This window comes from Emiliania huxleyi (genome assembly GCF_000372725.1).
Source record: "Emiliania huxleyi CCMP1516 unplaced genomic scaffold EMIHUscaffold_68, whole genome shotgun sequence".
Classification (NCBI taxonomy): domain Eukaryota; phylum Haptophyta; order Isochrysidales; family Noelaerhabdaceae; genus Emiliania; species Emiliania huxleyi.
The window spans coordinates 322,730-349,212 of NW_005196900.1; the positions used below are offsets into that span (position 1 = coordinate 322,730).

A 26,483-nucleotide genomic window follows, 5' to 3' on the forward strand; every position below is an offset into this window, starting at 1 on the left:
GGTCTTGACGGAGGCAGCGGACTCGGCGGCGTCGGGCTCGGCGGCGGCAGGCTCGGCGGCGGCGGGCTTGGCGGGTGCGGTCTCGACGGCGGCGGGCTCGGCGGCGGCGGGCTCGGCGGCGGCGGGCTCGACGGCGGCGGCCTCGGCGGAGGAGGCGACGTCGGCGGGGGCGAGGGCGGCGGCGGCGACGGCGGCGGCGGCGAGGGAGGTGGCGGCGCCGGAGGAGGCGGGGACGGCGGCGGCGGGCTCGGCGGCGGCGGGCTTGGCGGCGGCGGGCTTGGCGGCGGCGGGCTTCGCGGCGGCGGCGAGGGCGGTGGCGGCGTCGGTGGCGGCGGCGAGGGAGGTGGCGGCGCCGGCGGAGGCGGGGACGGCGGCGGCGGGCTCGGCGGCGGCGGGCTTGGCGGCGGCGGGCTTGGCGGCGGCGGGCTTGGCGGCGGCGGCGAGGGCGGTGGCGGCGTCGGTGGCGGCGGCGACGGCGGCGGCGACGGCGGTGGTGACGGCGGCGACGACGGCGGCTGGTTGTAGACGTAAGCTTCGATGTGGCGGTGCGTGTACCACGGCTCGTGGTCGCCTTGCTTGAGGCAGAGGTTGTGCAGGCCAACCTCAAACGGGCGGTAGTCGGCGCGCAGGTTCGCGTCGAGGGCGGGGAAGTAGCCCAAGTCCTTGTGCACGCTCAGCTCTTGATCGCAGTCTTGCGCGGAGGTGGCCTTGATCCAGCCGACACGGTCTCCGTCCTGGACGTTATGGCCTCCGGCAAAGTGGAGGGAGACCTCGATATCGACCCAGAGGTTGATGCGGTAGGTCTCATTCTCGGGATACGGGGGCGGGCCCCCATCGACGGTGATGACGATATCCGGCGGAGATGGCGGAGGAGGAGACGGCGGCGGCGACGGCGGCGGCGACGGCGGCGGAGACGGCGGCGGCGGGCTCGGTGGAGGCGGCGACGGCGGCGGGGGGGACGGCGGCGGCGGGCTTGGCGGCGGCGGGCTCGGCGGCGGCGGCGAGGGCGGCGGCGGGCTCGGTGGTGGCGGTGAGGGCGGCGGCGGCGTGGGTGGCGGCGGCGCCGGTGGGGGCGGCGAAGGTGGGGGCGGCGAGGGCGGCGGCGGGCTGGGCGGTGGCGGCGAGGGTGGCGGCGGCGACGGCGGAGGCGGAGAGGGCGGAGGAGGGGAGGGCGGCGGGGGCGAGGGCGGAGGCGGAGAGGGCGGAGGAGGTGACGGCGGCGGCGGGTTCGGAGGAGGGGGCGAGGGCGGCGGAGGCGACGGCGGCGGAGGGGACGGTGGCGGAGGCGATGGCGGCGGCGGCGAGGGCGGCGGCGACGGTGGCGGCGGCGACGGCGGCGGCGACGGCGGCGGTGACGGCGGCGACGACGGCGGCTGGTTGTAGACGTAAGCTTCGATGTGGCGGTGCGTGTACCACGGCTCGTGGTCGCCTTGCTTGAGGCAGAGGTTGTGCAGGCCAACCTCGTACGGGCGGTAGTCGGCGCGCAGGTTCGCGTCGAGGGCGGGGAAGTAGCCCAAGTCCTTGTGCACGCTCAGCTCTTGATCGCAGTCTTGCGCGGAGGTGGCCTTGATCCAGCCGACGCGATCTCCGTCCTGGACGTTATGGCCTCCGGCAAAGTGGAGGGAGACCTCGATATCGACCCAGAGATTGATGCGGTAGGTCTCATTCTCGGGGTACGGGGGTGGGCCCCCATCGACCGTGATGACGATGTCCGGCGGAGGGGATGCAGGGGGTGACGGCGGCGGCGTTGAGGGTGGAGGCGGGGACGGCGGCGGGTTGGGGGGCGGAGGCGTTGGTGGAGGCGGCGACGGCGGCGGGGGGGACGGCGGCGGCGGCGCGGGCGGCGGCGGCGCGGGCGGCGGCGGGCTCGGTGGTGGCGGTGAGGGCGGCGGCGGCGTGGGTGGCGGCGGCGCCGGTGGGGGCGGCGAAGGTGGGGGCGGCGAGGGTGGAGGCGGGCTGGGCGGTGGCGGCGAGGGTGGCGGCGGCGACGGCGGAGGCGGAGAGGGTGGAGGCGGGGAGGGCGGCGGAGGGGAGGGCGGAGGCGGAGAGGGCGGAGGAGGTGACGGCGGCGGCGGGTTCGGAGGAGGGGGCGAGGGCGGCGGAGGCGAGGGCGGCGGAGGGGACGGCGGCGGCGGCGACGGCGGAGGCGGCGAGGGCGGCGGCGACGGTGGCGGCGGCGACGGCGGCGGCGACGGTGGTGGTGACGGCGGCGACGACGGCGGCTGGTTGAAAACGTAAGCTTCGATGTGGCGGTGCGTGTACCACGGCTCGTGGTCGCCTTGCTTGAGGCAGAGGTTGTACAGGCCAACCTCGTACGGGCGGTAGTCGGCGCGCAGGTTCGCGTCCAAGGCGGGAAAGTAGCCCAGGGCGGTGTCGCGCAGCTCTTGCTCGCAGCCGTGCGTGGAGTTGACCTTGTCCACGTTGATCCAGCTGACGCGATCTCCTTCGATGACGTTGTGGCCTCCGGCAAAGTGGAGTGACGCCTCGATATCGACCCAGAGGTTGATGCGGTAGGTCTCATTTTCGGGGTACGGGGGCGGGCCCCCATCGACGGTGATGACAATATCCGGGGGGGGAGCAGGAGGAGGAGACGGCGGCGGCGACGGCGGCGGCGACGGCGGCGGAGGCGAGGGAGGCGGCGGTGAAGGTGGAGGCGGCGACGGCGGCGGAGGGGCCGGCGGCGGCGGGCTTGGCGGCGGCGGGCTCGGTGGCGGCGGTGAGGGCGGCGGCGAGCTCGGTGGTGGCGGTGAGGGCGGCGGCGGTGTCGGCGGCGGCGGCGAGGGCGAGGCCGACGGCGGTGGAGGGGAGGGCGAGGCCGATGGCGGAGGCGGAGAGGGCGAGGCCGACGGCGGCGGTGGGCCGGGCGAGGCGGACGGCGGGGGCGGCGAGGGCGAAGCCGACGGCGGTGGCGGCGAAGGCGATGCGGACGGCGGCGGCGGCGAGGGCGAGACCGACGGTGGCGGAAGAGAGGGCGATGCCGAGGGAGGCGGAGGCGACGGCGAAGCTGAAGGAGGCGGCGGCGAGGGCGAAGCCGACGGCGGCGGGGGCGAGGGCGATGCGGATGGTGGCGGAGGGGAGGGCGAGGGCGGAGGAGGCGAGGGCGGAGGAGGTGAGGGCGGAGGAGGCGACGGGGGCGGCGGCACAGGGGGCGGAGGGGACGGAGGTGGCGGCGACGGCGGCGGCGACGGCGGCGGCGGCGAAGGCGGCGGCGACGGCGGCGGCGACGGCGGCGGCTGGTTGAAGACGTAAGCTTCGATGTGGCGGTGCGTGTACCACGGCTCGTGATCGCCTTGCTTGAGGCAGAGGTTGTACAGGCCAACCTCGTACGGGCGGTAGTCGGCGCGCAGGTTCGCGTCCAGGGCGGGGAAGTAGCCCAGGGCGGTGTCGCGCAGCTCTTGCTCGCAGCCGTGCGTGGAGTTGACCTTTAGTGGGGGCAAGGGTGGGGGCAGAGTGGGTGGTGGCGAGGGCGGCGGAGGGCGAGTGAGAAGTGCGGAGCGACCTTGTCCACGTTCATCCAGCTGACGCGATCTCCTTCGACGACGTTGTGGCCTCCGGCAAAGTGGAGGGACACCTCGATATCGACCCAGAGGTTGATGCGGTAGGTCTCATTCTCGGGGTACGGGGGCGGGCCCCCATCGACGGTGATGACGATGTCCGGCGGCGGCGGCGGCGGCGACGACGGCGGCGGCGGAAGGGACGGCGGGGGCACAGAGGGTGGCGACTGCGGTGGTACGGTAGGTGGGGCAGAGGGCACAGACACCGCGACCGCCACGGCGAGCAAGGTGATCATCACGAGCACAGCGGCGGGCTCGGTGGGAAAGCGGATCGCACGCCCCTCGGACAACGTGCGTGCGCTTTTTCAGCCTTCACACCAAACCAAGCATAATAATGTGCGCTTTTTTGCACGCCATCCAGTTCACCGTGAACCCCGCCATTCGCTCTCACCTGGCAACCCTGTCTGCACGTCTCGCGCGCGCGTGAACAGGGCTGCAGGCCCCAAAAGGAATGAAGATGTGTTTTGCCGATTGTTGCTTTGTTTGCAAATCATCGGCGCGGGCTCTCTCGGCTACGGGACCGGCCCCAGCTTCGGCTGAGGGCTGACAAGCTGCCGAGCCCAAATCACTGTGAGAGTCGTGATTTCTTTCTCCAAATCAGCGAATGCCCTGCACCGGAGTGAGAGATCTCACACCGGTTCGGTTTCGCCAGGTTGAGGAGGGTCGAAGGCATGGCGCGGTCGACCACGAGCGAAGTAGCGCGGATGGAGGGCCACCCGCCCGCCCGAGGGGGGGCGGCCCACGCACGGAGCGCGCAGCTTACACAAAGGAACAAATTTACCCGTGTTGTCAGCCCACGAGGCGGCCCGTCGGGGATGACACACATAGCAAGGTAGCATCTAGGTAGGCAAAGGACGATGCCAACCGCCCCTCCGGGGGGCACCCTGGGCGCTCCACACACCAGGAGGCTTCACCAGGTCGTGCGATGAAGAGCAGCGATGCCGTAGGAGTAAAGTGGTCCCAGGCCCTGCGGGGAACTAAGTCGACTGACGCGCAAGTTAGTCTGTGAGCTGCACGCGGGCTAGTGGGGCAAGAGGCGGGTCAAGTGGTGAAGTGCCCCGGGAGTCGTGGTCGGAGGCCGGGACACTACGCGCACTAAGTTAGTGTGCGGAAGTGAGTGCCTCGGGCCGGCTGAGAGGGGAGTGGTCCGGCGGGACACACTCTAGGGCACTTCGAGTGGCGGACGGAGGCTCGGCGGCTACTATAAGTTAGTGCGTGGGAGTGTGAGTGTCTCAGGCCACCCCGCCCACTAAATTAGTGCGCGTAGTGGGTGGGCCGCCGGCGTCGCCAGTGAGTGCCCCGGCCCTGCGGCGCCGCCCTAGTGAGTGAGTGGGTGGAGAGAGAGAGAGTGTGTGAGTGAGTGAGTGGTGAGTGCTCGCTGACCCTCCCCACACTAAGTAGGCGTCGCTGTTGTGTCCAAGACCTGGGTGTGAAGCCACCTGTCTTTACACCCTCTTCGACCTCATGTCACCCAAAACGCACGATTCTCAAGTTGGGCCGTCTGACTCCCTCGCTCGATGCTAAGCGCGTGTCTTTTCTTCTTGTCACTGAATTGGCTGGGGCTGCAGAAACAGCGTATCTCAGTCGTTCTTCACACGGCAATCGCAGAGCAGGTTGTGGATGAGCTTGCCTGTGGCGGGGGTGGGCGGGTGCACGGAGCTAAGTGCCTCGCCACTCTCGCAGGAGTCGCTTAGGCGGCTCCCGTGGTGTACCTGTGTTAGTGCCAGTGGCAGTGCGAGCCAGTCCCGTGCCCAGTGTTGTGCGAGGGAGTTTTGTTGTAAAATTCTTCTTGTCAAAGTCTTTTCTTCGCGCGACGACGAGCCGACCCCGGCGCAGAGCGGTATGCTCCTCGCCGCTAGCCCGCAGCTCTTCACTCCAATCGGCTTGCGGCAGCCTTCCCGTGTCTCCGTGCGACCCGCTTGGGTAGCCGCCATGTGTGGCCCGCTGCCGGAAAAAATCCGGGGTTTAGCTGGCGTATCTCGGGCCCACTTTAGAGCTAGGGCATGATCTTAGGTGTTCTGGATAGCCCACAAGGGTCTTCTGTGATTGTAGGAAAATTGGGGGAACACTTGACGGTCGCGGCCTTCCGACTCGCGCCTCCGCCTCACTGGCACTATTGTAGCCCTGGCCGGTGCGCGTGTGGAGTTGAAGTTCCGGAGTGAAAATTCGAACGCGTTCTCTCACGGTGACCAAAAAATGTCCACCTCAGAGGCACCTCCGGAGGCAGGCCGCCGCACGCCGGCGACACAGCTCCAGCTGTCGAACTGACCCGCAGCTCCTCTCAGAGCGGGAACTGTGACGAAAGTTGACTGAGGCGGTTGTCAGGAACCATCATACGGATCACATGGTGGCTCTCTCATGACGGGAGACCGCCCGACCACTCCTGGGTGGCACTGCCACCGGTGTCGCTCGACGTCCTGTCGACAGCGTGCCGACAGCGACACAGACCATGTGGGACGCGTCGAGTATCGACCTCTACTGCTTACCCAGTCTTCGAGTGTATCCTGCCTGTGGTCCCACACCCACTGGTGTCCGTCTCAGAGACCGCAGGAGGTCATGAGGGTCGATGGGAGTGCCAACCCCACAATGCCTAAAGACCCAGCCCAGTATGTTGTCCCACGCCGCTGATTTCCCGTCTGCACCGCCGGCGGCGCCGGCGAGCTGTCCATCACAACCCGCAGCGCCATTATAAGCGCCAGAAAGAAAAATGCGGAACAAAAGCCCCAAAAATTCTCGAAAGAAGGCCCAAGAGGGGCCTGCCCGCCACATGGCCGCCCCGAATAATACACATTGTCCTAGTCAGCACGGTTCGTCGGAGGCGGAGGCAAAGGCACTCACCGCACAGCTCCCCTACTCCGTCTCGCGCGTGACCGCGAAGCGCAGCACGCACGTGACAAAGTCGCGCGCCGCGATGCCGTTCGTGTTTCCTGCCGAGTCGAGCTGCTGCCGCTCGTGGATCTCGTAGAGCGAGAGGACGAGGAGCGCCGCCCGCGCGCGCGCCGCCGCGGGGAAGAGCGAGTGGCTTGCCGGCGACCACGGCGCCGCCGCCCGCCGGATCAGCGCCGCCGCCTCGCCCTCGCCGCCCGCGGCGCGCTGCAGCGGCGTCGGCTCGCCCTCGTGCAGGCTTGCGCCGCTGCGCAGCAATGAGAGCGCGCGGGCGGCGGTGAGGGTCTCAAGGTGCGCGAGCGGCGTCCAGCCGCGGCTGGCGACCAGCCAGGCGGCGAGGTCGGCGTGGCCGCGGCTGTTTGCGGCCTCCTCGGGCGTGCCAAGGGGCGGCACTGCGGCGCGGGAGGCGCCGTAGGAGGAGAGGAGCTTGGCGACTTCGAGGTGGCCCTGCTGGCACGCCATGAACAGCGGCGTGACGCCATCGTTGCGGGCGTGGCTGACCGCCGCGCCAGCCTCGAGAAGCAGCTGGGCGATCTCGAGGTGGCCCTTCTCGCACGCAATGTACAGCGGTGTGGCGCCGTCCTCATCGGCTTGGCCGACCGCCGCGCCAGCCTCCAGGAGCAGCTTGGCGACCTCGAGGTGACCCTTGTAGCACGCGACGTACAGCGGCGTGGCGCCGTTCTGCTTGGCTTGGCCGACCGCCGCGCCAGCCTCGAGGAGCAGCCGGACAATCTCGAGGTGGCCCTGCTGGCATGCGATGTACAGCGGCGTGGCGCCTTGGTTCTGGGCTTGGCCGACCGCCGCGTTGGCCTCGAGAAGCAGCCGGACGATGTCGAGGTGGCCCTTCTCGCACGCGATGTACAGCGGCGTGGCGCCATGCTGCGGGGCTCGATTGATCGCCGCGCCCGCCTCGAGAAGCAGCCGGGCAAGCTCGAGGTGGCCCTTCTCGCACGCGATGTACAGCGGCGTGAAGCCGCCCTCATCGGCTTGGTTGACCGCCGCATTGACCTCGAGGAGCAGCTGAACGCACTCGAGGTATTCGTTCTCGCACGCAAGGAGAAGAGCGGAGGCGTCATCCCCGTCAGCCGCCCCAACGTCTGCGCCGGCCTCGAGCAGCAGCCGCACCGCCTCGGCTTGCCCGTGCCGAGCGGCCCAGGTGAGCAGCGTGTCTTGCGTGTCGGTCTCGAGCCGCGCGTCGAGCCTGCCGCACGTCCGCCGCCCGGAGAGGAGGGCTCGCAGCGCGGCCAGGTCGCCCACCGCGAGCTCGGCCTGGGTTGGGTGGAGGGCGCCGCTCATTGCCGCCAGAAAGAATTCTTAAGATACAAGCCTCTCTCACAGCACACTGGCACGACAAGGGCGCAGACTGGCGCGGACTGGCACACACACAGGCTCACAGAAAGAAACCGTGACGGTTTTTCTTGGAAGCAAGCTCAAAATCGCTAAAGCTCTCTCTCTCTCTCTCTCTCTCTCTCTCTCTCTCTCTCTCTCTCTCTCTCTCTCTCTCTCTCTCTCTCTCTCTCTCTCTCTCTCTCTCTCTCTCTCTCTCTCTCTCTCGTGGTAGCGGTGGTAGCTCTGGTAGCGGTGGTTTTGCGCGAGGCGTTCATTCAAAAATCACCATATCCCCCCCTACGCAGTGGGCGGCCGCGCCGCATTACGCGCCGCCGAACTATGCGGCGGTGCAGGCGATGGACATGGCGGCGGCGACGGCGGCGCTGCGCGTGCACGTGTCGGTCAGCCGCGTCGCTGCTGCGGCATGCATGCGCTTGGCGGATCTGTGCATGGAGGATGTCTGTGCATGGAGGATCAAAACAGCAACAGGCAACTTGCGGCGGAGGCGGGCGCGATCGAGGCGGTCGTGGCGGCGCTGCAGGCTCACCCGCAGGTGGCGGAGGTGCAGGAGCAAGGCTGTAGGGCGCTGCGCAACGTGTGCTTCTCGGCACCTACGCCGCAGGGCGCGCACGCATCCAGCGCGCAGCAGCCGCGGGTGCGATCGAGGCGGTGGCGGCGGCGATGCGCGCTCACCCGCAGGAGGCGGGCGTGCAAGGGCAAGGCTGCAGGGCGCTGTGCAACGTGTGCTCCGGCACCGACGGCGCAGGGCGCGCACGCGAGCAGCGCGCAGCAGCGATAGTGGCGGCGCTGCAGGCTCACCCGCAGGAGGTGGAGGTGCAGGCGGAAGGCTACAGGGCGTTGGGCAACGTGTGCTCCGGCACCGACGCCGCGGGGCACGCACGCAGCCAGCGCGCAGCAGAGGCGGGCGCGATCGAGGCGGTTGTGGCGGCGATGCAGGCTCACCCGCAGGAGGAGGAGGTGCAGGAATTTTACAACAAAACTCCCTAACAAATCGCCAACAGGCAGATATCGCACACCAGTCAACGCATACTTTCCTCCCATCCTACCATAGTTTCATCCTTTACTCGATGCGAAGTACCTTTCTTTCGAGGGTGCGTGCTTGGCGCGCACGCACTAACACAACAACAACAACAACACAATCTCTCTCCCGGCTTCTTTGGGTACATTTTGTTTTTGTTTTTTTCACTTCCGTTTTTCCGTCGTCCAAACCAAATGCTCTTCCCAGCTTCCGTCCCATCCATCATGTCCTCCCACGGCACCGGGCCGGTGCTTGCACTTTGAATGCCGTGGGGCTCCTGCCCGTGTCCGGGTGTGGAGATGCGAGGGTCGCCCCCCCTTGCCCCACCACTTTGTGTGTGTGGAGACGTTTACCTTACCTTACCTTACCTCTTCCTCCTCTCGCTCGCGCTCGTCCACCCGCACCTTGTTTCTTTGATTTGATCACTCTCGAGCCTGTCGCTTGTTTGTGTTGTTGTGCTTGTTGTTTGTACCCTTGGCACTGGAGTGCTGGGGGGGGCGACAGGGGGGACGTGGCCCTGAGTTATGTGTACGCCAACTCAGGGTGTGTGGCAGCCCGCTGGCTGTGTGTCTCGAGCCTGTGCAGTAGCGGATGTTGTGCAGCTGTGCAGTAGCGAATGCCGATGCTGTACAAGAAGGTCACCAGTAGCGTGAAGGGGGCACTTGGAGCACTTAAAGTGCAGTGAGAGGAGGTAGGTAGTCACAGTAATCTCACATGCAAAAGAAAGAAAGAAAGAAAACAGATCGTCCCAAGGGAGGGAGATGGGAGGACGGCACGCCGCCACCACACAGGGATTTAAGGAGAGGTGTGTAAAAGGGCGTCCAAATCGGAAAACGCTAGCCGCCGTACACGGCCAACCAAGGTAGTAAACCGCGGGAGCCTGGACGACCAAGGTACCTTAGCCGGCCCTAGGCGACGGAAGCATGCACATGCTGCTGGCTGCCTTCCTCTCCGCGCTCAGCGTAGCAGCGGCGTCCGAGCCCTTCACCTGCGACTGCTCCTGGACGGCTACGCACCCTTGCGATCACCCGGTGAGTTCAGCCACGACCACGTCGCGCTCAGACACCCCGTTCGATCCGCTCGCCCCTCCCGACAGGACACCAAGCCGCAAACGGGCTGGCTCGGCCTCGGCGGGACGGACGAGTGCCACTACTACTGCTGCCCCGCCCCGCCGCCGTCGCCGCCGCCTCCGCTCACCCCGTGCGACTGCAACTGGGTCGGCCGTGACGGCAAGCACGTTTGCCCGCACCAGGACCCGTGCCCCGGTCTGACTGCGCTGGAGTGCCGCGAGGTGCCAGCCTCGCAGCAGGTCGCGCACCCGGAACGCACCAACGGCCTCCCGGCGGACGTGCCCTGGCAGTGCTTCCACCAGTGCTGCACGGAGCCCGCCGCGCCGCCGGCGCCACCTTTCCCGCCGTCGTCGCCGCCTCCCTCCGACGACGACGACGGCAGCGGGTTCGACGACTCCCAATTCTTGAACGTCGATGGCATCCTCAGCACAAAGGACCCGGCAGACATCCGGCTCATCGTCACGATCATCACCATCATCATCGCGCTCCCGCTCTTTTGCTGCGCGACGTGCTGCCTCTATCGCAACGCGATGAAGGAGGCGGAGAAGGATGCCGTCGAGCAAGCCCGCCGGCGCGCTTACATTGGCGTCTAGGACACTCAATCCGCGCGCAGCTCTCCCCGCACGCAGCAGCCACCGACCCTGCGGCCGCTGCCTGCACCGTTGCTCCTCCGTCTCTCCCCCGTGCCGATCTTGTTCGTTCTCGTTTATTAGTGAGGCTTGGCCGTGCGGTCTGCCTCCGGGTGTGGTCTGGTGTGGACGTCGCACACTTGACGTCGAGGGCTCTCTGCCTCTCTCGATGGCACAATGCGGTCATGCGCGCCAGGGACCACATTGCAGCCCCGCGGGTGTGTGTCGTTCCTCAGTTTGTGGGAGTGTCTGAATGGTTGAACTCTTTTGTGGTGTACCTGATCCGTCGAAAGCCGGGGCCGAGGCCGAGCGGGCTCGGTCGCGTGCGCAGCGACCAGGAAGGAGCCGTGCATGCTGCATGCATGCACAGTTGGGACTCGGGTGGATGCAGCATTAAGGCACGTGCGGCACGTTGTTGCCGCCCTCTCCTCGATCCTCGAGCAGACAGAGATCCGTAGCGGAGCACAGTGAGAACGCCTCGTCGCTCGCGCCGCGCATCTCTGCCATGTCGTCCTGGGAGGGCGATCGATGCATCAGGGGCCGGAAAATTCTTTGTTTCCGGCCCCTTTTGAAGCGTCTCCAGCAGCAGCAGCACGCAGCACAGCCAATGGCCTCGTTCGGTACGACTTCTCGCGGCCTCGCCGACTCTCCCGCGAGGCCGCTCTCCTGCATGCGCCTCTCGCAGACGCGCCGCAGCCCGAAGAAGGTTGGCCGGCCGGCCGCGAGCGCCGCACGGGCGCTTCGCGAGTCGAACCAGGCCAACGGCTACAAGCCGGCGCAGACGCCCAACATCAAGCCATCGTCCCGCCGGATGGGATCATCGGCCGGATCGTCGCGGTCCGCGGCGTCGTCGCTGAAGCGCGCAGCGCCCGAATCGGACGGACCGGCCCCAAAGCGCCGCAGCGCCGGAGACCAGCCGCTCGAGGCGGTCGACGAGAGCACAGCGCTCTCCGAGCTGCATGCGTCGCGCGAGGACAATGAGCGGCTGACGTGCGAGGTGGAGCGGCTCAACACGGCGCGCTCCGCGTGGGAGGACCGCGCCGCCGAGCAAGCCGCCGAGCTCGAGCGGCTGCACGCCGAGATTGAGGCGGCGCGGCAGGAGCTGTCGGCGCAGGTCACCGCGGCCGAGGAGAGCGCCGCTGCGGCGGAGGCGGCGCGCGCCGCGGCGCAGGCCGAGGCCGAGGCGACAGCCGCGCGGGCGGCCGGGCTCGAGTCCTCCCTCGCCGCCACCGTGGCCAGCGTGACGGAGCTGACTTGCCGCACACACGCGCAAGAAGAGCTCCGCCGGCAGGCAGCACTCGCCACACGCACACACCCGCCGTCGCCCGCGGACCCCGCCGGCACTTCGTTGCCATCCTGAGCCCGTTCGCCGAACTCTCCCCTCCCACCCCCTCCCCGTGGGCCTCACGCACCCCCTCCTCGCCATCTCCGAGAGGAGGCACTCCCTCCCCCCCCCCCCCCTCCGCCACACCACCCACGCGCCACGCCTCCCCGTGCCGCCCGCCCGAGCCGAGCTCCGCGAAGGCAGAGCGGCGCGCCGCCTTCCCGCCCTGCTCTCCCTCCCCCGCCGCCTCTCCCCAGCCGCCCCTTCCCCCCTCACCCCGCCCGCAGATGCACGAGACCATCCAGGCGCTTCGCGGAAACATCCGCGTCTTTTGCCGCGTGCGCGGCGGCGGCGGCGAGGCGGAGTGTGCGGTGAGCGTGCCGGCGGGGCAGGTGGAGGACACCGTCCTCGAGATCCGGCCCGTCGATGGCGCGAAGGGCGGGCCGCAGCGCTTCCAGTTCGACCACGCGTTTGGCGCGGCGGCGTCGCAAGAAGACGTCTTCGTCGAGGCGTGTGTCTGCGGCACGCCGTCGGGGGAGGGGGGGCGCTGCGGACGGCGTCTCTTCACACCTCTGGCCGCGAGCAGGTGTCTCAGCTGACGCAGTCGGCGCTCGACGGCCACAACGTCGCCATCTTTGCCTACGGCCAGACGGGCGAGATCCGGCCGAGATGCCAGATGCCGGCCGAGATGCCAGCCGAGATCCGGCCGAGATCCTGCCGAGATGCCGGCCGAGATCCGGCCGAGATGCCGGCCGAGATGCCAGCCGAGATGCCAGCCGAGATGCGTCCGAGATCCGTCGCCGACTTTGCTTGCGAGCAGAGCCTCGCGACCCTCCCTGCCGCGACACGTGCCGCGACACGTGCCGCGACACGTGCCGCGACACGTCCCCGACGCGCCCACGGCGTGCCCGCAGGCTCGGGCAAGACCTTCACCATGGAGGGCCCCGGCGGAGACCCGGGCGTCACGCCGCGCGCCGTCGAGCGCCTCTTCGCTCACGCGGCGGAGCTGTCGGCGCTCGGCTCCTCCTTCGAGTTTGAGGTGCCGCGAGAGGTAGAAGCAACGACGCGGCGCTGCCCGCAGCACCCCACCGACGCCGCCAGCCCGCACTCGGCGCACTGCCGCACGGCTGCAGCCGCCATTTAGTCAGGCTTCACCCTGTCGCGCCGCAGCCGCGCCTCGAGGTTTACCACGAGGAGGCTGCCCGGGATATGGGGAGATGCGGGGAGATATATGGGGAGATAGATGGGGGAGATGGGGGGAGATATGGGGAGATATGGGGGGGAGCCTCCCTCCAGGTGTCGTGCCTCGAGGTCTACAACGAGGAGGTGCGCGACCTACTCGCGCCGCCGCCAAAGGGCGCCGAGCCTCGCCGAGCCCGAGCTGCAGGGAAGAGTCCCCCCCCCCCCCCGCTGCAGCCGTGCGTTTCTCTCCTCCGCAGGCGGCGAGCCCGCCAAGCTCAAGCTGCAGGACCTCGCCGGCGTCGTGTGCGTGCAAGGCGAGACCGCCGAGCCCCGCCCCTTTGGTGACTTGCGCACCTGCTGACAACACTGGGGGCGGAGTCCGCTGAGTAGGTGCACTCTCGGGCCGACCTCGCGTCCTGAGTGAGCCACTCGGCATCTCCCGACGGGCGGTGGTGTTCGCCGGACTAGGCCTCCTGTCGACGCGTGCCAGCCCCGAAAAATGAACCCGAGATGACCCGAGATCGTCCGAGATTTGTAGGCCTCAAGTCGACGCGCGTCGCGACGGCGGAGGAGGTGGCGCCGCTGCTCGCCGCTGCGCAGCGCGTGCGCTCGACGGCGAGCACAAAGATGAACGACCGCTCTTCGCGCTCGCACTATGTCTTCCGGATGCGCATCCGCCGCCGCGAGGGCGAGGGCGGCGGTCGCCGCACGAGTCGCCGAGTTGAGCCGCGTCTCTTCCCACGGGGCATGTCTGACCACAGGCGAGGGCGGCGAGTGCCGAGAGTCGGAGCTCTACCTGGTTGACCTCGCCGGCACGGAGCGCGTCGAGGCGTCGCCTCCTCGAGGGCCCCCCCGAGCTCACCCCGAGAAGTGTCCGAGATGCAGGCTCGGAGCGCGTCAAGGAGTCGGGCGTGAGCGGCGAGCAGATGGTCGAGGCGAGAGCGATCAACAAGTCGCTCTCCTCGCTCGGCGACGTGGCGAGACTCAGCCGAGATCCGATCCCCACCCGAGATGTCGCCGAGATGTAGACGAGGGGTGGCGCGGCGCAGAGCTCGGGGCTCGGGGCGGGCTCCGGGCTTTGCGAGGTGCGAGGTGCCGTTCCGCCCCTGCGCGCTGCGACCACGGCTGCGACCACCGCTGCCGCGCAGGTGGCGGCGCTCGCCTCTGGCGCCAAGCACGTGCCGTTCCGCAACTCGAAGCTCACGCACCTGATGCAGAACGCGCTCTCGGGCTCGCTCAAGACACTGCCGCGCCGTCACTCTTCGCCGGTGGATCAGCCGAGGGTCCCCCGACGGGTAGGCTCGTCCAAGACGCTCATGTTCGTCAACATCTCGCCGCTGGCAAAGCACTACAACGAGTCGGTCTCCTCGCTCCGCTTCGCCCAAAAGGTGAACGGCTGCCTCTCGAGCAACAAGCGCGGGCTGCCGGGCAAGTGAGAGGAGGGAAGGGAGGGGGGGGGGGGGGGGATCCATCCCGCCCGCGAGAGTAAAACCTCGCGGCGGATCGGGCGCAACCATGCGCATGCCGGCCACGCGCGAGGCACAGGCAGCGGCCAGTGCGCCTCTCGCCGCGCCATGGCAGTTAGTACAGCCTCCCACTCTACGCACGACGTGAGCCATCGTCCGGCCGTCGTCGGCATTTTGCGCGTACCGGCGGTACCGCGGCGAGGGGGCGATCGTCCCAACGACATGACAGTTCTTGCTGCTGCATGAGCATGTGCTCTGTGACTGCTGCGCGTGTCTCGTCTCTCGAGTTATGGGGGAATACACAAATGAAACGGTCAAACTTTAGGGATACATGGGCTAGTTGTAGTTCCATTTCACTGTAGCCTGCTGTAGGGGCACAGCTCGCGTTACAAAACCTTAAAAAAATCTTGACGGCGGGCACGACGCACGTCGCCCCATTGCGCGCGTAGCTATGACAGGGACCGCGGCCGCGGATCCGGCGGCGGACGGGGCTGGCGCGCAAGCGCCGGCCACCGTCGGAGCGGGCCGCCGGGGATGCGCCGCGGACGGCGGCCTGGAATAGGATGTGCGGTGCGGGGTGTGAGGGGGCAACGTCTTTGTGTGTGTGCGCGCGCGCCGCTGCCGCTCGTCGTGGGCTCGTGATCTGAACTGAAGAGGGGGGGTGCGGCCTTGAGAGCTTACGGGTGGTCTCACCGCGCCAGAGGCTCTGCCTCTCCTCTTGGGGATTGAACTGAGGGATGGGGCGGGGATCCTCCCTCTTCCCGCATCGATGCCGGGGCTCAACCAATCCGGAGAGGTCATTACCATTCCTCCATACATCCTCCCGGCTTCATCGCACATCGGCGGGCGTCTGGGAGTGTGTCGTCAACTGACCGGTGGTCTTTCAGTGTGGTGGGGTGGGTTTCGTGACCGTTCATCGTCGATGCCGCCTTACTTACCTGTTCCCCGCTGGCGCGACCCCGCGCCGGCCAGCGGAGCCATTGCCCGCTTAGTCACCACCCCCGCCGGCGCGACGCGATCCGATCGGCGGCGCCACCGACGGGGCCGCCGGCACGGAGTAGATTCCGTCGTTGCCGGTCGGGGTGTTGGTCCGGACATGGGCGACGCGACCACTGCACTGCACTGCTCCAACGTGGCCAGAGACCCGGTGCGGTGCAGGTGTTCGCGCCGCCCCGCCCTGCGTCGCCCGCCGCCGCGCCGCGCCGCTGCATGGATTGATTGATAGATTGCATGGTAGGTAGGTAGGTAGTAAGGTGAAGAACAGCCAGGCTCGGACTGGACACCAACGCGGTATGGGTGGACGCTAGACAGATGATGACGACACGCACGAGCGACACACAGACACAAACAAGCTCACAAGACACACAGCCAACTGGCTGCCACACACCCTGAGTCGGCGTACACATAACTCAGGGCCACATCCTCCCTGTCGCCCCCCCCAGCACTCCACGGTGCCAAGGGCACAAACAAGGGCACAACTCAAACAACAGACGACAGGAAGTGATATGTGAGGCTAGAGCAGCTTGCTCCACCTCTAGCAATCTCGCCGGCCGCAAGGCACGGACGAGACCGTATGTGGGGTCTAGTGAGGTGTCTATGGACGCGCTCCTCATGGGCTAGCTGCCTGCGGCTAGCCCTAATCTCGCACTCACGGACAGCGACAATCAAATGGGTGAGTGTTTGCGAGCAGAGGCGCGTGGGCTAAATCTAGGCCGCACGTCGTGGCACTATGACGAAGTAGACGTGCGGCCGCAGCGCGCCCGCCGCAGGCTCGGCGGTGCGCGCGTGTTAGCGACAAAGTTGCGGGTGGAGCCATGCCCGACTTTTCGAAGGTGAGGCCTCTGCGACGAGTGCCAGCCGCGCTGCGGAGCCACGCCCTTCGAGCCGCGTCCCGTCGTCACTGTCCCCGAGTGGTCCCGCCTCGGCGGCACACACTCTCGACCAGGACAGTCCCGCCAACGGAAACGTGTCGCGCGCCGGCGACGATCGTGCGGCGTGGTAGTTGTGAAGCGGAGATGGCACGACCACCGCCCTGCTTCGCAGACCGGGCAAGGAGGGGCCTGCTCCCGTTCCGCGAGGAACAGGAGGTCTCCCCCCCTCCCCCGGCCTGAGCAGCGACTCGTGGAAGGCAGCCCCTTGAGTCGAGGGCGGCGCGACCATTGCCCTGCTCGCAACGGCCAGAGTACCGAGGTCAGTGCAGATGGTCGCGCCGCCCCGCTCCGCCCCGCCCGCCGCCGCGCCGCGCCGCCGCCCGATGATTATTAAGTAATAATGAATTAACAAATAATTAATTACCCCACCCGCCGCCGCGCCGCCCCGCCCTCTGCGCCGCCCGCTGCCTCGCCGCGCCGCCGCCTCCTGCCCGCCGCCGCGCCGCTCCGCCGCCCGAGGATTAATATTTAATAATTATTACCCGATTAATAACGTGTGTGTGTTTGCATGGTGGGGGGAGACCAAAAAAAGAAAACTCTCGCCACGCTGTCAGGACAAGGCACGCTTGAGCTCCGGGGCTGTTCTTTGACAAGGCACGCCTTGGAGCGCGGGGCAGCACCGCCCCGGCGGTTCTCGCTGACCCCGCTGCTTCGGAAATGCCCGGCGCGCCCACCCGATTCGCAGCGCATCAAATCCCACTGCACACGCCCGCCTTGCTGTGTGCCTTGGCGCTTGGCGTGGGTGGTCACGCCCTCGCAAGCAGTGTTCCCGCTGGCTCGGTCGCGGGTGACATGGAGGTCGGGCTCGTCTTCGAGGCGTGTCTGCTAGGCAACGCGGCGGTGGTGTCAGAGTGGCTCGACCGCGGTGGGGAGGCGAGTCCGACGTACGACGACGGCCCTTGGGTGACCACCCGCCGCCCTCAGTTACAACACCGCCGCGCCTGGTCTGGTGTGCGCGGGATGACGCTGCTGGCGGCAGCCGCTGGGGAGGGCCATGCGCATGTGGTCGAGTTGCTGCTGCAGCGTGGCGCGGAGGTGGGCGCGCAGACCAGTGAAGGCCACACCGCGCTGCTATACGCGACTGACAATGGCCACGAGCAGACTGCCGCTGTACTGATTCGGCACGGCGCAGAGATCAACCAGCAAGATAGCGAGGGCAACACAGCGCTCACGTACGCTTGCAATAGCGCCCAGCCTTGGGCGCTTCGGATGGTCGACTATCTGTTGAGCAAGGGCGCCGACGTCAACCATCTGAACTTAAACGGCGAGGCCGCGCTGATGCTTGCCGCCGCCGTCGGAGAAGAGCGGGTGGTTGAGTTGCTGATCCACCACGGCGCGGTGGTCGATATGCAAGACGCCAAGGGAAACAGTGCGTTGATGGACGCCTCCAGCGCTGGTAGGGTGCCGGTGGTCCACGCACTGCTGCGGGCGGGGGCACAGGTCGAGCTGCAGAACGGGGAAGGGCTCACTGCGGTACGCTTCGCTGAGGATCTGGGTTGCGCGGCGTGCGCTCAGGCGCTCAAAGATGCCACCAAGCACGACGCGCTGCCGCTGGTCCCGGACGCGGATGGTGCCGCCGACGGTTGGTGGGGCTATGGACCTCCGATGCTTGTGCAATGGTGTCTGGGGTTCCTCAGCTTCTGCGTCGGGCTTCTGATTTTGAATGCAACTTATGATTACGCTGACTTGAGGGAGCTGCGAGTGGCTATGGGGATGGGGGCAAGGAGAGCGGATGCAAAGCATTCGGAGAGAACGGCGGACGCAAAGCATTCGAGGAGAGCAGCCAAGGCTGAGGCGAGGAGGGCCGCAAAGGCGGCAGCCAGGAAAGCAGCGGAGGCGGCTCAGAGGCAGGTAGCCGATATGGCTAAAAGAGAAGCGGCTGCGAAGGCGGCGGCGGCGGCGGCGGCGGCGGCGGCAGCGGCGACGGCGGCGGCGGAGGCGGAGGCGGAGGCGGCGGCGGAGGCGGAGGCGGCGGCGGAGCGCGACACGCAGGCTGCCGAGGAGGACGCGGTGGACGTGCAGACGGTGGCTGCGACTGCAGAGGAGCTCGGCCTGGCGGCGGAGGGCGTGGGGGACTTGCTCCGCCGCGCGAACCTGCTGGAGATCGAGCCACAGGGGAGCTTGCGGGAGCAGGCCGAGGTCGCCCTCGCGGCACTCATCGGGGTGCCGCTGCCGCCGCCCACTCCGTCTGAGGCCGCCCTCTCCGAGTACAGTGCAGCGGAGGCTGCGTCCAGCGATACAGGCGGCGCTGGCACGGGGGTCGGCTTGAGGGACGCCGAGCCCGCCAGCGAGACGCGCGCAACTCCTGCCAGCATCGAGCCTGCAATCTCCCCTTCGCGTGGGCGGGGCGGCCGGGGCCGCGGTGATCGCAGTGTTGGCGTCTATTCAGCTTCGCCCTCGTCTGCGGAGGCTACACCGAGTGACCCGCCGGCGGCCATCGTCGTCTCCCTGGCGGCCGCCACGTTCGATACGGGCCGCCCGGCCGTGCCCGAGTCGACCCTCGGCGGCGAGACCACGTGCATCATCTGCTTTACGCGCCCGAAGTCGCACGTCGCGATTCCATGCGGGCACTTGTGCGCTTGCAGCTCCTGCTCCGCAAGAATGGAGCAGTGCCCCATCTGCCGCGAGCGGGTGCTAACGTGGACGCTACTCCGAGTCGCCTGAGGTGCGCCCCGTCACGCGCCCGGTAGACGTGTACACTGCTCGCTCGCCGTTTGGCACTACAGCATTCGGGGATGGTGTGGCCTCTTTCCCTCGCAGGAGTCGCTTAGGCGGTGTACCTGATGTAGCATGTAGTCCCGTGCCCAGTGTTGTGCGAGGCGTGTGAACCGCGCATCGTTCGCCGTCTCACCTCTCTGGCTCTGGCCTCTGCGCTCTGGCTTCCCCCATCCCCCTGTCCACAGAGTCCAACACGCAACAGGGTATGAATTACATATACGATATACATTGCTAGATGTCTCTCGCTCTTCTCTCTCTAACTCACTCATTCTCACACTCACTCACTCACACCCTCTCACGACTCACGCGCCGCCGCCCGCGTATTGACTATTGTTTGGTTTTGTAAGTGAAGTGAATTCGTTGGGGTATTATTAGTAATAATTATTATATTTATTCTCCCCCTATTAGCCACCAGTGGGGCTTTTATCTACCCCTTCCGCCGTTTTAGGGCCTTCCCACCCGCTATGTACACACGTGGCCGTATGTTCTTAAAGTGAACGCGCCGCGCCGCCCGGCGGGTACGCTCTCGCGCAGCTCTCGCGCGGTCATAGAGCCCAGCTTAGAAAGCTCTATTACACGCGACCCTCTATACCGGCCAACCGGCGGCAACAGGCCCGGGGCCCGCGCGTACGTGCACGTACTCTATCGGCACACGCGCCCTTTCCCATCAATGTTCGTTAAACACACGTCTGTACAGACACAGCCCTGTGGGCGGGGCCTCCGATCGAACGAACCGAACACCCCTCCCCTCCTTGCGCCCTGGCGGCCGGCGGCCCCGCCTCCCGGTGAAAGAACTAAAAGGGTGCGTATGGAGCATGGGCGGGCAGAGGCCATCATCCGACTCCACCCCTCCGGCGCCCGCTCCACCCTACCCACCCCACCGCGCCCCGCGTGCCTGCAGCTGGGCCCATGGCTGCTGTCCTGATTGGGAGCGGCCGCTTGCAGCACGGGAATGGCTGAGGACATGAAGCACAGCCCGCGACAGTCCAACGGGTTGGTGCATGACGCTACTCTGACTCTTCCTCTCCCTGCGAGTAAGCTGAAATGATCTCGGCGTAGTATTCTTTGGTGGCGGATGCAACCTCTTCGATTTTCTCCTCGTACTTCTCATAGACCGTCTGTGCGCTAATGATGGCTAGCACCTCGAAGACAGTGATAGCCAGAACAACGAGGACGGCGAGCCCCTTGCCAATAACTGCTTTGGCCCTTGCCCATTTACTCATCCCGTTTTGTTTTGCGACCGCGGCCAGCTGGGCTTTCCTCTGAGGGTTGCTGTCTAGGAACTTAGCGATTTTTTGCTTGGTAGCCGTGTTCTGTCCATGGAGTTGCTCGTTGAAAAGTTCTCGCTGCTGGGAAGTCCACTGGCTCGGCTTCGTGTTCAGCATCTGACTGGCATCTGTCTGCATTTTCAACCCCCGCCTCGACTGGTAAGAGTCTGTAGGGACACCATCTTTGTAGCTGACCATCTGGCGACCTCGTGCGGACACGTCTTTGACGACTTCTCTCACGAGCCTTTCGTCAATAGAGGCCAATTGTCTGGCACTCGGAAACCCAATCTTCGAGTTGATTATACCTGTCGCCCGCCCAATGCCAACAAATCGGCTGCCGCCCTTCCACCAATTCCAGACCACCGTGTATCCGCTCTTGAAGAAAACGGGAATCACCCAAAACCCCAGCAACCCTTGAGCGAATTGGACATACCTCTCTAGCTGCCCATTAAAGAACTCGGTGTTCAAGTCGGTCAGCGCATCAACCTTCACAGCCTCAAGCTCCCCAACGGTGGCATTGGCCAACTTAATCATGTAATGCTGGCGCAGAGCGCGGTCTTGATCGAGCGCGGCCAAAGGCGCGCTCATGAGCGTAATGTAGGTCTTCATGGCCTTCACTGTGAGGTGATCGTATGGGTTGGTGCACGGATGCGGGCAGTAAAAGTGTTGTTCCTCCACGTCATACATGTATGGCTGCAAGCTCGCGTCCGTCATGGCCGCCTGGGTTCCAACTGGGATTGCACCGAACAGAGCCCACATGCTTTCAACGGTCGTGGCAAGCTGCAGGCGAGGGAAGAAAGCGCCCATCCTGGCGCCAGCCTCTGACCACTCCTTGATGGTGCTCATCTCCGGCCTGTTGACCACCTTCTGTTGGAAGCCGGTGAGGTACTCGACGACGCCCTCTTGCAACTCCTTCTGCTTTAGGTTGAGCGCTGTAGCGCCAGCCATAGTGCCGACAGAGCTCGCGGTGAGAAAGAGACCAACTCCGGGGGACCCCCTGAAGAAAGCCGACGCAAGGCCAAACCCGCCCGAAGCAATATTCAGACTCGACGCAGTCATAGTATTGCGCCTCAGATCCGCGTTCCTCTCGTCCGCCTCGTCTTGAATGGCCTGGACCGCGCCGTTGCTGACCTGCTCAGTCAGCTGTGCGATGGAACTCTGCGTCTTGAAGTGCGTCAGCACGCTGCTGAGGAAGTCGTCCATGTCGCCCGGTGTCACATCCGGTGGGCACCGAAGATACTGGTAGCATCTAAAAAGTTGACTCAAGCCCATCCGGGTCGATTCGACGGAGTCGTAATTGTCATCAAATTGCGGGTCCGGGATTGGAAATGGAAGCGGCGTCGGCTTTACGGTCGCGGCAAAGGCCGGCGCGAGGAGGAGGGCATCCGCAGATGAGAGCCGGCGTCCGTTCCCAGCATGCCCGACGCACCCAGCAATTCCATCTTGCGCCTCATCGGGGAGGCTCTGGAAGTGCGCTCGCGCCTCGCCCATCGTGTAGTTGCCGTCGCCGTCTGCGTCATTTGCGCGCCACGTCAGCAAAAGGTGGGCCTCGTATCCCGTGTAGTTGTTGCAGGGCAGCGACCTCCCGTATGCAAGCGCCTCGCCGAAGGAAACACGGCTGTCCCCATTGCGATCGATGTCCGGCTCAAACTGAGCGTCTGCACCAAGCAGTGGGGCAGACCTGAGGGTTGGCGGATCTGGGACCGGAGGCTCTCGTGCATCTGTCCGCGCAGGTGTGCTCGAAAAGGCGCTGACGTGCGCGACGAGGAGGGCGAGGGCGAACACGAGCAGGCGCCACATATAATATATCGACACACCGCCCACTGCGAGGCAAACGCCCGCCGAAGGCAAAGTCGCCCGCCCGCCTGCCAAGGCACCGCCCGCCCAAAGGCTTATACGAAACCAGCCCGAGTTTAGTAACCGGCGTAACTAAGGTAAGATACATGTAAACGTCTCCGCAACACAAAGTGGTGGGGCAAGGGGGGGGGGCGACCCTCGCATCTCCACGCCCGGGACACGGGCAGAAACCCACACAGTAACCCGCGGTGGCATATACACCTTTCCTCGCCCACCCAAGGTGCAAGGAGCCCGTTCTTGAAACTTTGGCGTTTGTGGAGAGGATGGGCGGCAGGATACCCCCCGCCCGCCGCCCCGTCGCCGTCCCCCGCCCGCGCCCCCCCCCGGCCCGGGCGCCTCGGCCCGGCCTCGCGTGCGGGTCGCGGTCGTGCGCGGTGGGGGCTGGCGCTGGGGGCGCACCCCGCGCGCCCCGGCGCGCGCGCTCACATCAACGCACACAAGCCACACTCCAAGCACAACGGTGAACCCGGTGTGCGTGTGCGTTTCGTGCGCGCACACACACATCAACACAAAACGTAGATACAGTAAACGGAGCGATACGCGGACGCACGCACATGATCTCTGTGCGGCGGCACACGTCGTCTGCAGGTCCCCTCCAATCACACCGGGGCCGGCCGGGCCGCCGTAACAGACCCACCACACACAAACAGCCGGGCGGGAAGCGTGCGCCGCGTCGCCAGCAGCGTGGCTGCGGCGCCAGCGCGCGCGGCATTTGCGGCAGCGGCGCGCGGGTTTTGCGGGGGCGAGAGAGCGCGAGGGTGGCTGCCCTCGGCCCTCGCCCCTCACGGCCGCTCGCCGACAGGAGTAGTGATATGGAACCCAGCTAAGCTTATGTTGGGCTGCTCAGTAGGCGGCTGCCACTACTTGCTCTTGCCCGTCGGCACGCGCCGCTTGAGCTTGGTCTGCAGCAGCTCGCCCTCGGCGCGGCACCGCTCGAGCTGCATGCGCAGGTCGAGGCACTCCTGCCTCTCGCGGTCGAGGGAGAGCTTGCCGAGTCCCGCCTGGGCAAGGAGGGCGACTCAGCGGGCGAGTATGCTGCACTCCCTGTGGTGTGAACAGCGTCTCTTCACGCCTCTAGCCGTGAACAGGTGCCGGGCGAGTATGCTGGCAGTGGGTGCGGAGGGGGTGGGCTGGTGGGAGGGAAGAGAGGGGAAGAGAATGTGCCCACGGCTGGCGGCGGGCGAGAGGGTGCTCCGTGTGAGGTGTGTCGCTGACTCGCTCCACGACGTACTGCGGTGGGGAGATGTGTGTATGCGGTGTGTATGCGGCGACTGTCACGACGACTGTCACGACGACAAACATGCAAGCCCCACCCCTGGCCACTGTTGTGAAGCCTGACTGTCACTGTGCGATGTCGGGGCCCGGGGTTGCGCGTCTCTGTGAAGTTGTGTGTCTCGCGCCTGCTTGAGGACGCCAACCTCCTGCTCCGCCTACGCGGAGAGGGGCGAGGCCCGGGCTCAGAACCTGGCTCTCGCCTGGTGGAGGAGTGGCAGCCTCCTGCTCCGCCTCGGCGCGCAGGTCCGCCTCGTGCGCAGCCAGCCGGTCACCCTCCCTCTCCTCCGCCTCGCACTGCTTCTTCAGCTCCAGCTCGCGCACGTACATCTCCTCCGACTTGCGCTTGGCAACCTGGGTTAGGGTTAGGGTTAGGGTCAGGGTCAGGGTTATCTGCACCCCCCCCCCCCCACCGACCACAGACACGCACCCACCCACAACGCTTCCCCCCACCGTCTCCCCTCCCCTCCCCTGGCCAAGCCCCTTGCCCACGGCAGCGCGCGCCTCAGCCTTCTGCCGCGCCGCGCTCGCCGCCTCGAGCTCCTGCTGGGCGGCAGCCATGCGCGCGTCGGCCGACGCCTTCGCAGCGCGCGCCTTGTCGATTCGCCCCTCGAACACGATCGTGACCAGCGCGCGGAACGAGAAGGTGAGCTTGCGGTGCCGCCAGTGCAGTAGCGACTTGCGCAGCTTGAAGCGCGCCATCAGCTCCTTCAGCTCCTTCTCGGCGCGCTCCTTCTCGGCCTCGACCTCGCGGTGCGTCTTCTGCACCTCCGACAGCTCCTTGTCCACAGTCGCGAGCGCCGCCTCCGCGTCCGCGCGCCGGTGCACTGCCGCATCGATGTCCGCCTCGGCGGCCTGCTGGCGCTGCGCCTCGCTCATGGCCGCCGCCTCCGCGTCGGTGACGCACAGCCTGCTCGTGCGGACCGCCTGCATCCACTCCACCATCTCCTTCTCCGTCTCCGCCGCGAGCACCACCGACTCGCCGCCCGAGTGCGAGAGCACAAACGTAAAGGGCCGGCCGTAGTAGCCGCCCTCGCCCGACTCGCGCACGTTCGCCTCCTCGAGGAGCACGACGCCGGAGGGCTTGTCGCGGAAGCCGGTGAAATCTTTGGGCGAGTTGAAGTACATCAGGATGTTGTCCCGCAGCACAAACCTGCGCAAGGTCCGCAGGGTGCATCAGATTCACTGGCTCGGGGCGCGGGGAGAGACGCGCGCGGGCGCGCCAGCGGCGGTTCCATTTGTGGCCCTTTTCTTGGCCCCCGCCGAGCTTGGAGAGAAAGCCCTGCCGCGTCTGCAGCAGGCTCTCGACATCCCCGTCCGCGTCGCCGGGCATGGAGCACAAAGGGGGCGCTCTATAACGCGGTTTATAGCACAGGTCGGGAAAGAATTTCAGTACCGCGCTGGGTGTGGTGGCGGCTCCCTTCTGACTGCGAAAAGAGATAGGAAGAGGCAGACTCCCTAGGGTGGGCGACGGCTAGCGCATCACACTCCTCTCCTTAAAATCCCTGTGTGGTGGCGGCGTGCCGTCCTCCCATCCCTCCCTGACCGCCAGACACCTACCTGCGACGTCTCCCCACGCCACCTCCGCTGCGGCTCAGGGCGCGCTGGCACGCCGAAGTCAACCTGAAGCGGCCAAGGCTAGCCCTACCATACCCCAAGCAGGTCTTCCAAGAGGCGGGGGGGTATGGTCTCGAGGTCGGTTGCCTTGAAACATACCACACCCCCGGAAAAGGTTGGAACCCAGGCTGTCCAAGCTGTCGTCTTCCGACACGGCTATTTGCGCCAGCGCCCTTCTTCCTCGATCTCCCCCTCGAATCGCCACAAATGACCGCCTTGCCAACCCCCGAGCGAATCATGGAGCTCGCTCTCACAACAACTCCGTCTGAGGCGTCGGTCGCGACTCCGTCGCCCGCCGCCCGAAAGAAGTGCGATGTCCTGCTTCTCATCAGCTCCGCCGCCGCCGCTGGCTACGAGCGCCGCCGCCGCGCGGTTCGCAGGACCTACCTGACGGCCTTGCGTGAGCAGCAGCTGCAGGGCACGGTCGAGTATCGCTTCCTCCTCGGCGAGCCGCCGACAGCGGAAGAGGGCGCGGCGCTCGACGCCGAGCAGGCCGAGTTTGGCGACCTGCTGCGCGTCTGCGTGCCGGAGAGCTACGAGACCATCTTTGCGAAGGTGGTCGCCGCGTGGCGCTGGGCCGTCGCCACGCACGACTTCGCCTTTTGGATGCACGCCGACGACGATTCGTACGTCCGGCTCGACTTGCTGCTCGGCTGGGTCCGCTCGCCGGCCGCCTCGCCGCAGGAGGGCGTGTACGCGGGGTACCTGTGGGACGGCTCCGACGGGCGGCGCACCAAGCCGCTCCGCGACCCCGCCCAAAAGTCGTACATGCCGGTGGAGCAGTGGCCGCACGACTCGTACCCGCCCTTTGCGTCGGGCTGCGGCCATCTGATCGCGTGCGACCTGGTGGGCAAGCTGGTCGAGCTGTCGCCCTCGATGAGCTTCTTCCGCGGCGGCGTGTTCGACGTCGCCATCGGCACCCGCCCCGCCCGCCCCGCCCGCCTGTTCCTCCACCAACTGCACCGCCCTTTCCGCCCGGCAAAGCCCCAACGCCGCCGCCGTATGTTGTCCCCGCGCATCGTAGGGATCTACCTCGCCCGCCTCGCCGCCAGCGGCGCGGTTGCCAACCTCCGGCTGGTGCACATCGAGGGCGTGCGGCCGTACCGGCCGCTGCCGCTCTTCCGCAGAGAGACGCTCGTGCAGCACTACATGCAGCCGGAGGAGTTCAGGCAGTTCCACGAGCGCGCCGTCGCGGCCGCGGCAGAGGCGGACGGCGGAGCGGGACCGGGAGGCGGAGCTGCGGCGCCGGAGAGTGAGCAGCGGATTGCGGCGGTCTACGACCTGTTTGTCCAGGCAAAGGTGCTGCGCCGATGAGGGGCTGCGAGGGCGCACAGATGGTGC

At 66.9% G+C, this 26,483-nt stretch overlaps 5 protein-coding genes across 5 annotated transcripts; 4 read left to right on the forward strand and 1 right to left on the reverse strand.

Moving 5' to 3' along the window:
* Positions 1–8,125: 8,125 nt before the first annotated feature.
* On the forward strand, positions 8,126–8,777 carry EMIHUDRAFT_216172 (hypothetical protein; the record flags this gene model as incomplete). Its single annotated transcript, XM_005762398.1, has 3 exons — positions 8,126–8,170; positions 8,242–8,364; positions 8,436–8,777. The coding sequence occupies 3 exons, from the start codon at positions 8,126–8,128 to the stop codon at positions 8,775–8,777; spliced, it is 510 nt and encodes a 169-aa protein (XP_005762455.1).
* A 3,970-nt stretch (positions 8,778–12,747) lies between these two features.
* Positions 12,748–14,801, forward strand: EMIHUDRAFT_416697 (hypothetical protein). Its single transcript, XM_005762399.1, has 6 exons — positions 12,748–12,870; positions 13,128–13,224; positions 13,534–13,733; positions 13,871–13,987; positions 14,162–14,267; positions 14,313–14,801. The coding sequence occupies exons 1-6, from the start codon at positions 12,766–12,768 to the stop codon at positions 14,447–14,449; spliced, it is 762 nt and encodes a 253-aa protein (XP_005762456.1). The 5' UTR covers positions 12,748–12,765; the 3' UTR covers positions 14,450–14,801.
* A 3,469-nt stretch (positions 14,802–18,270) lies between these two features.
* On the forward strand, positions 18,271–19,074 carry EMIHUDRAFT_105427 (hypothetical protein; the record flags this gene model as incomplete). Its single annotated transcript, XM_005762400.1, has 1 exon — positions 18,271–19,074. One exon carries the CDS (start codon positions 18,271–18,273, stop codon positions 19,072–19,074), a length of 804 nt encoding a protein of 267 aa, XP_005762457.1.
* A 4,039-nt stretch (positions 19,075–23,113) lies between these two features.
* EMIHUDRAFT_216177 (hypothetical protein) lies at positions 23,114–24,653 on the reverse strand (the record flags this gene model as incomplete). Its single annotated transcript, XM_005762401.1, has 4 exons — positions 23,114–23,254; positions 23,526–23,591; positions 23,718–23,858; positions 23,979–24,653. The coding sequence occupies 4 exons, from the start codon at positions 24,651–24,653 to the stop codon at positions 23,114–23,116; spliced, it is 1,023 nt and encodes a 340-aa protein (XP_005762458.1).
* A 696-nt stretch (positions 24,654–25,349) lies between these two features.
* On the forward strand, positions 25,350–26,456 carry EMIHUDRAFT_105429 (hypothetical protein; the record flags this gene model as incomplete). Its single annotated transcript, XM_005762402.1, has 1 exon — positions 25,350–26,456. One exon carries the CDS (start codon positions 25,350–25,352, stop codon positions 26,454–26,456), a length of 1,107 nt encoding a protein of 368 aa, XP_005762459.1.
* Between the last annotated feature and the right edge of the window lie 27 nt (positions 26,457–26,483).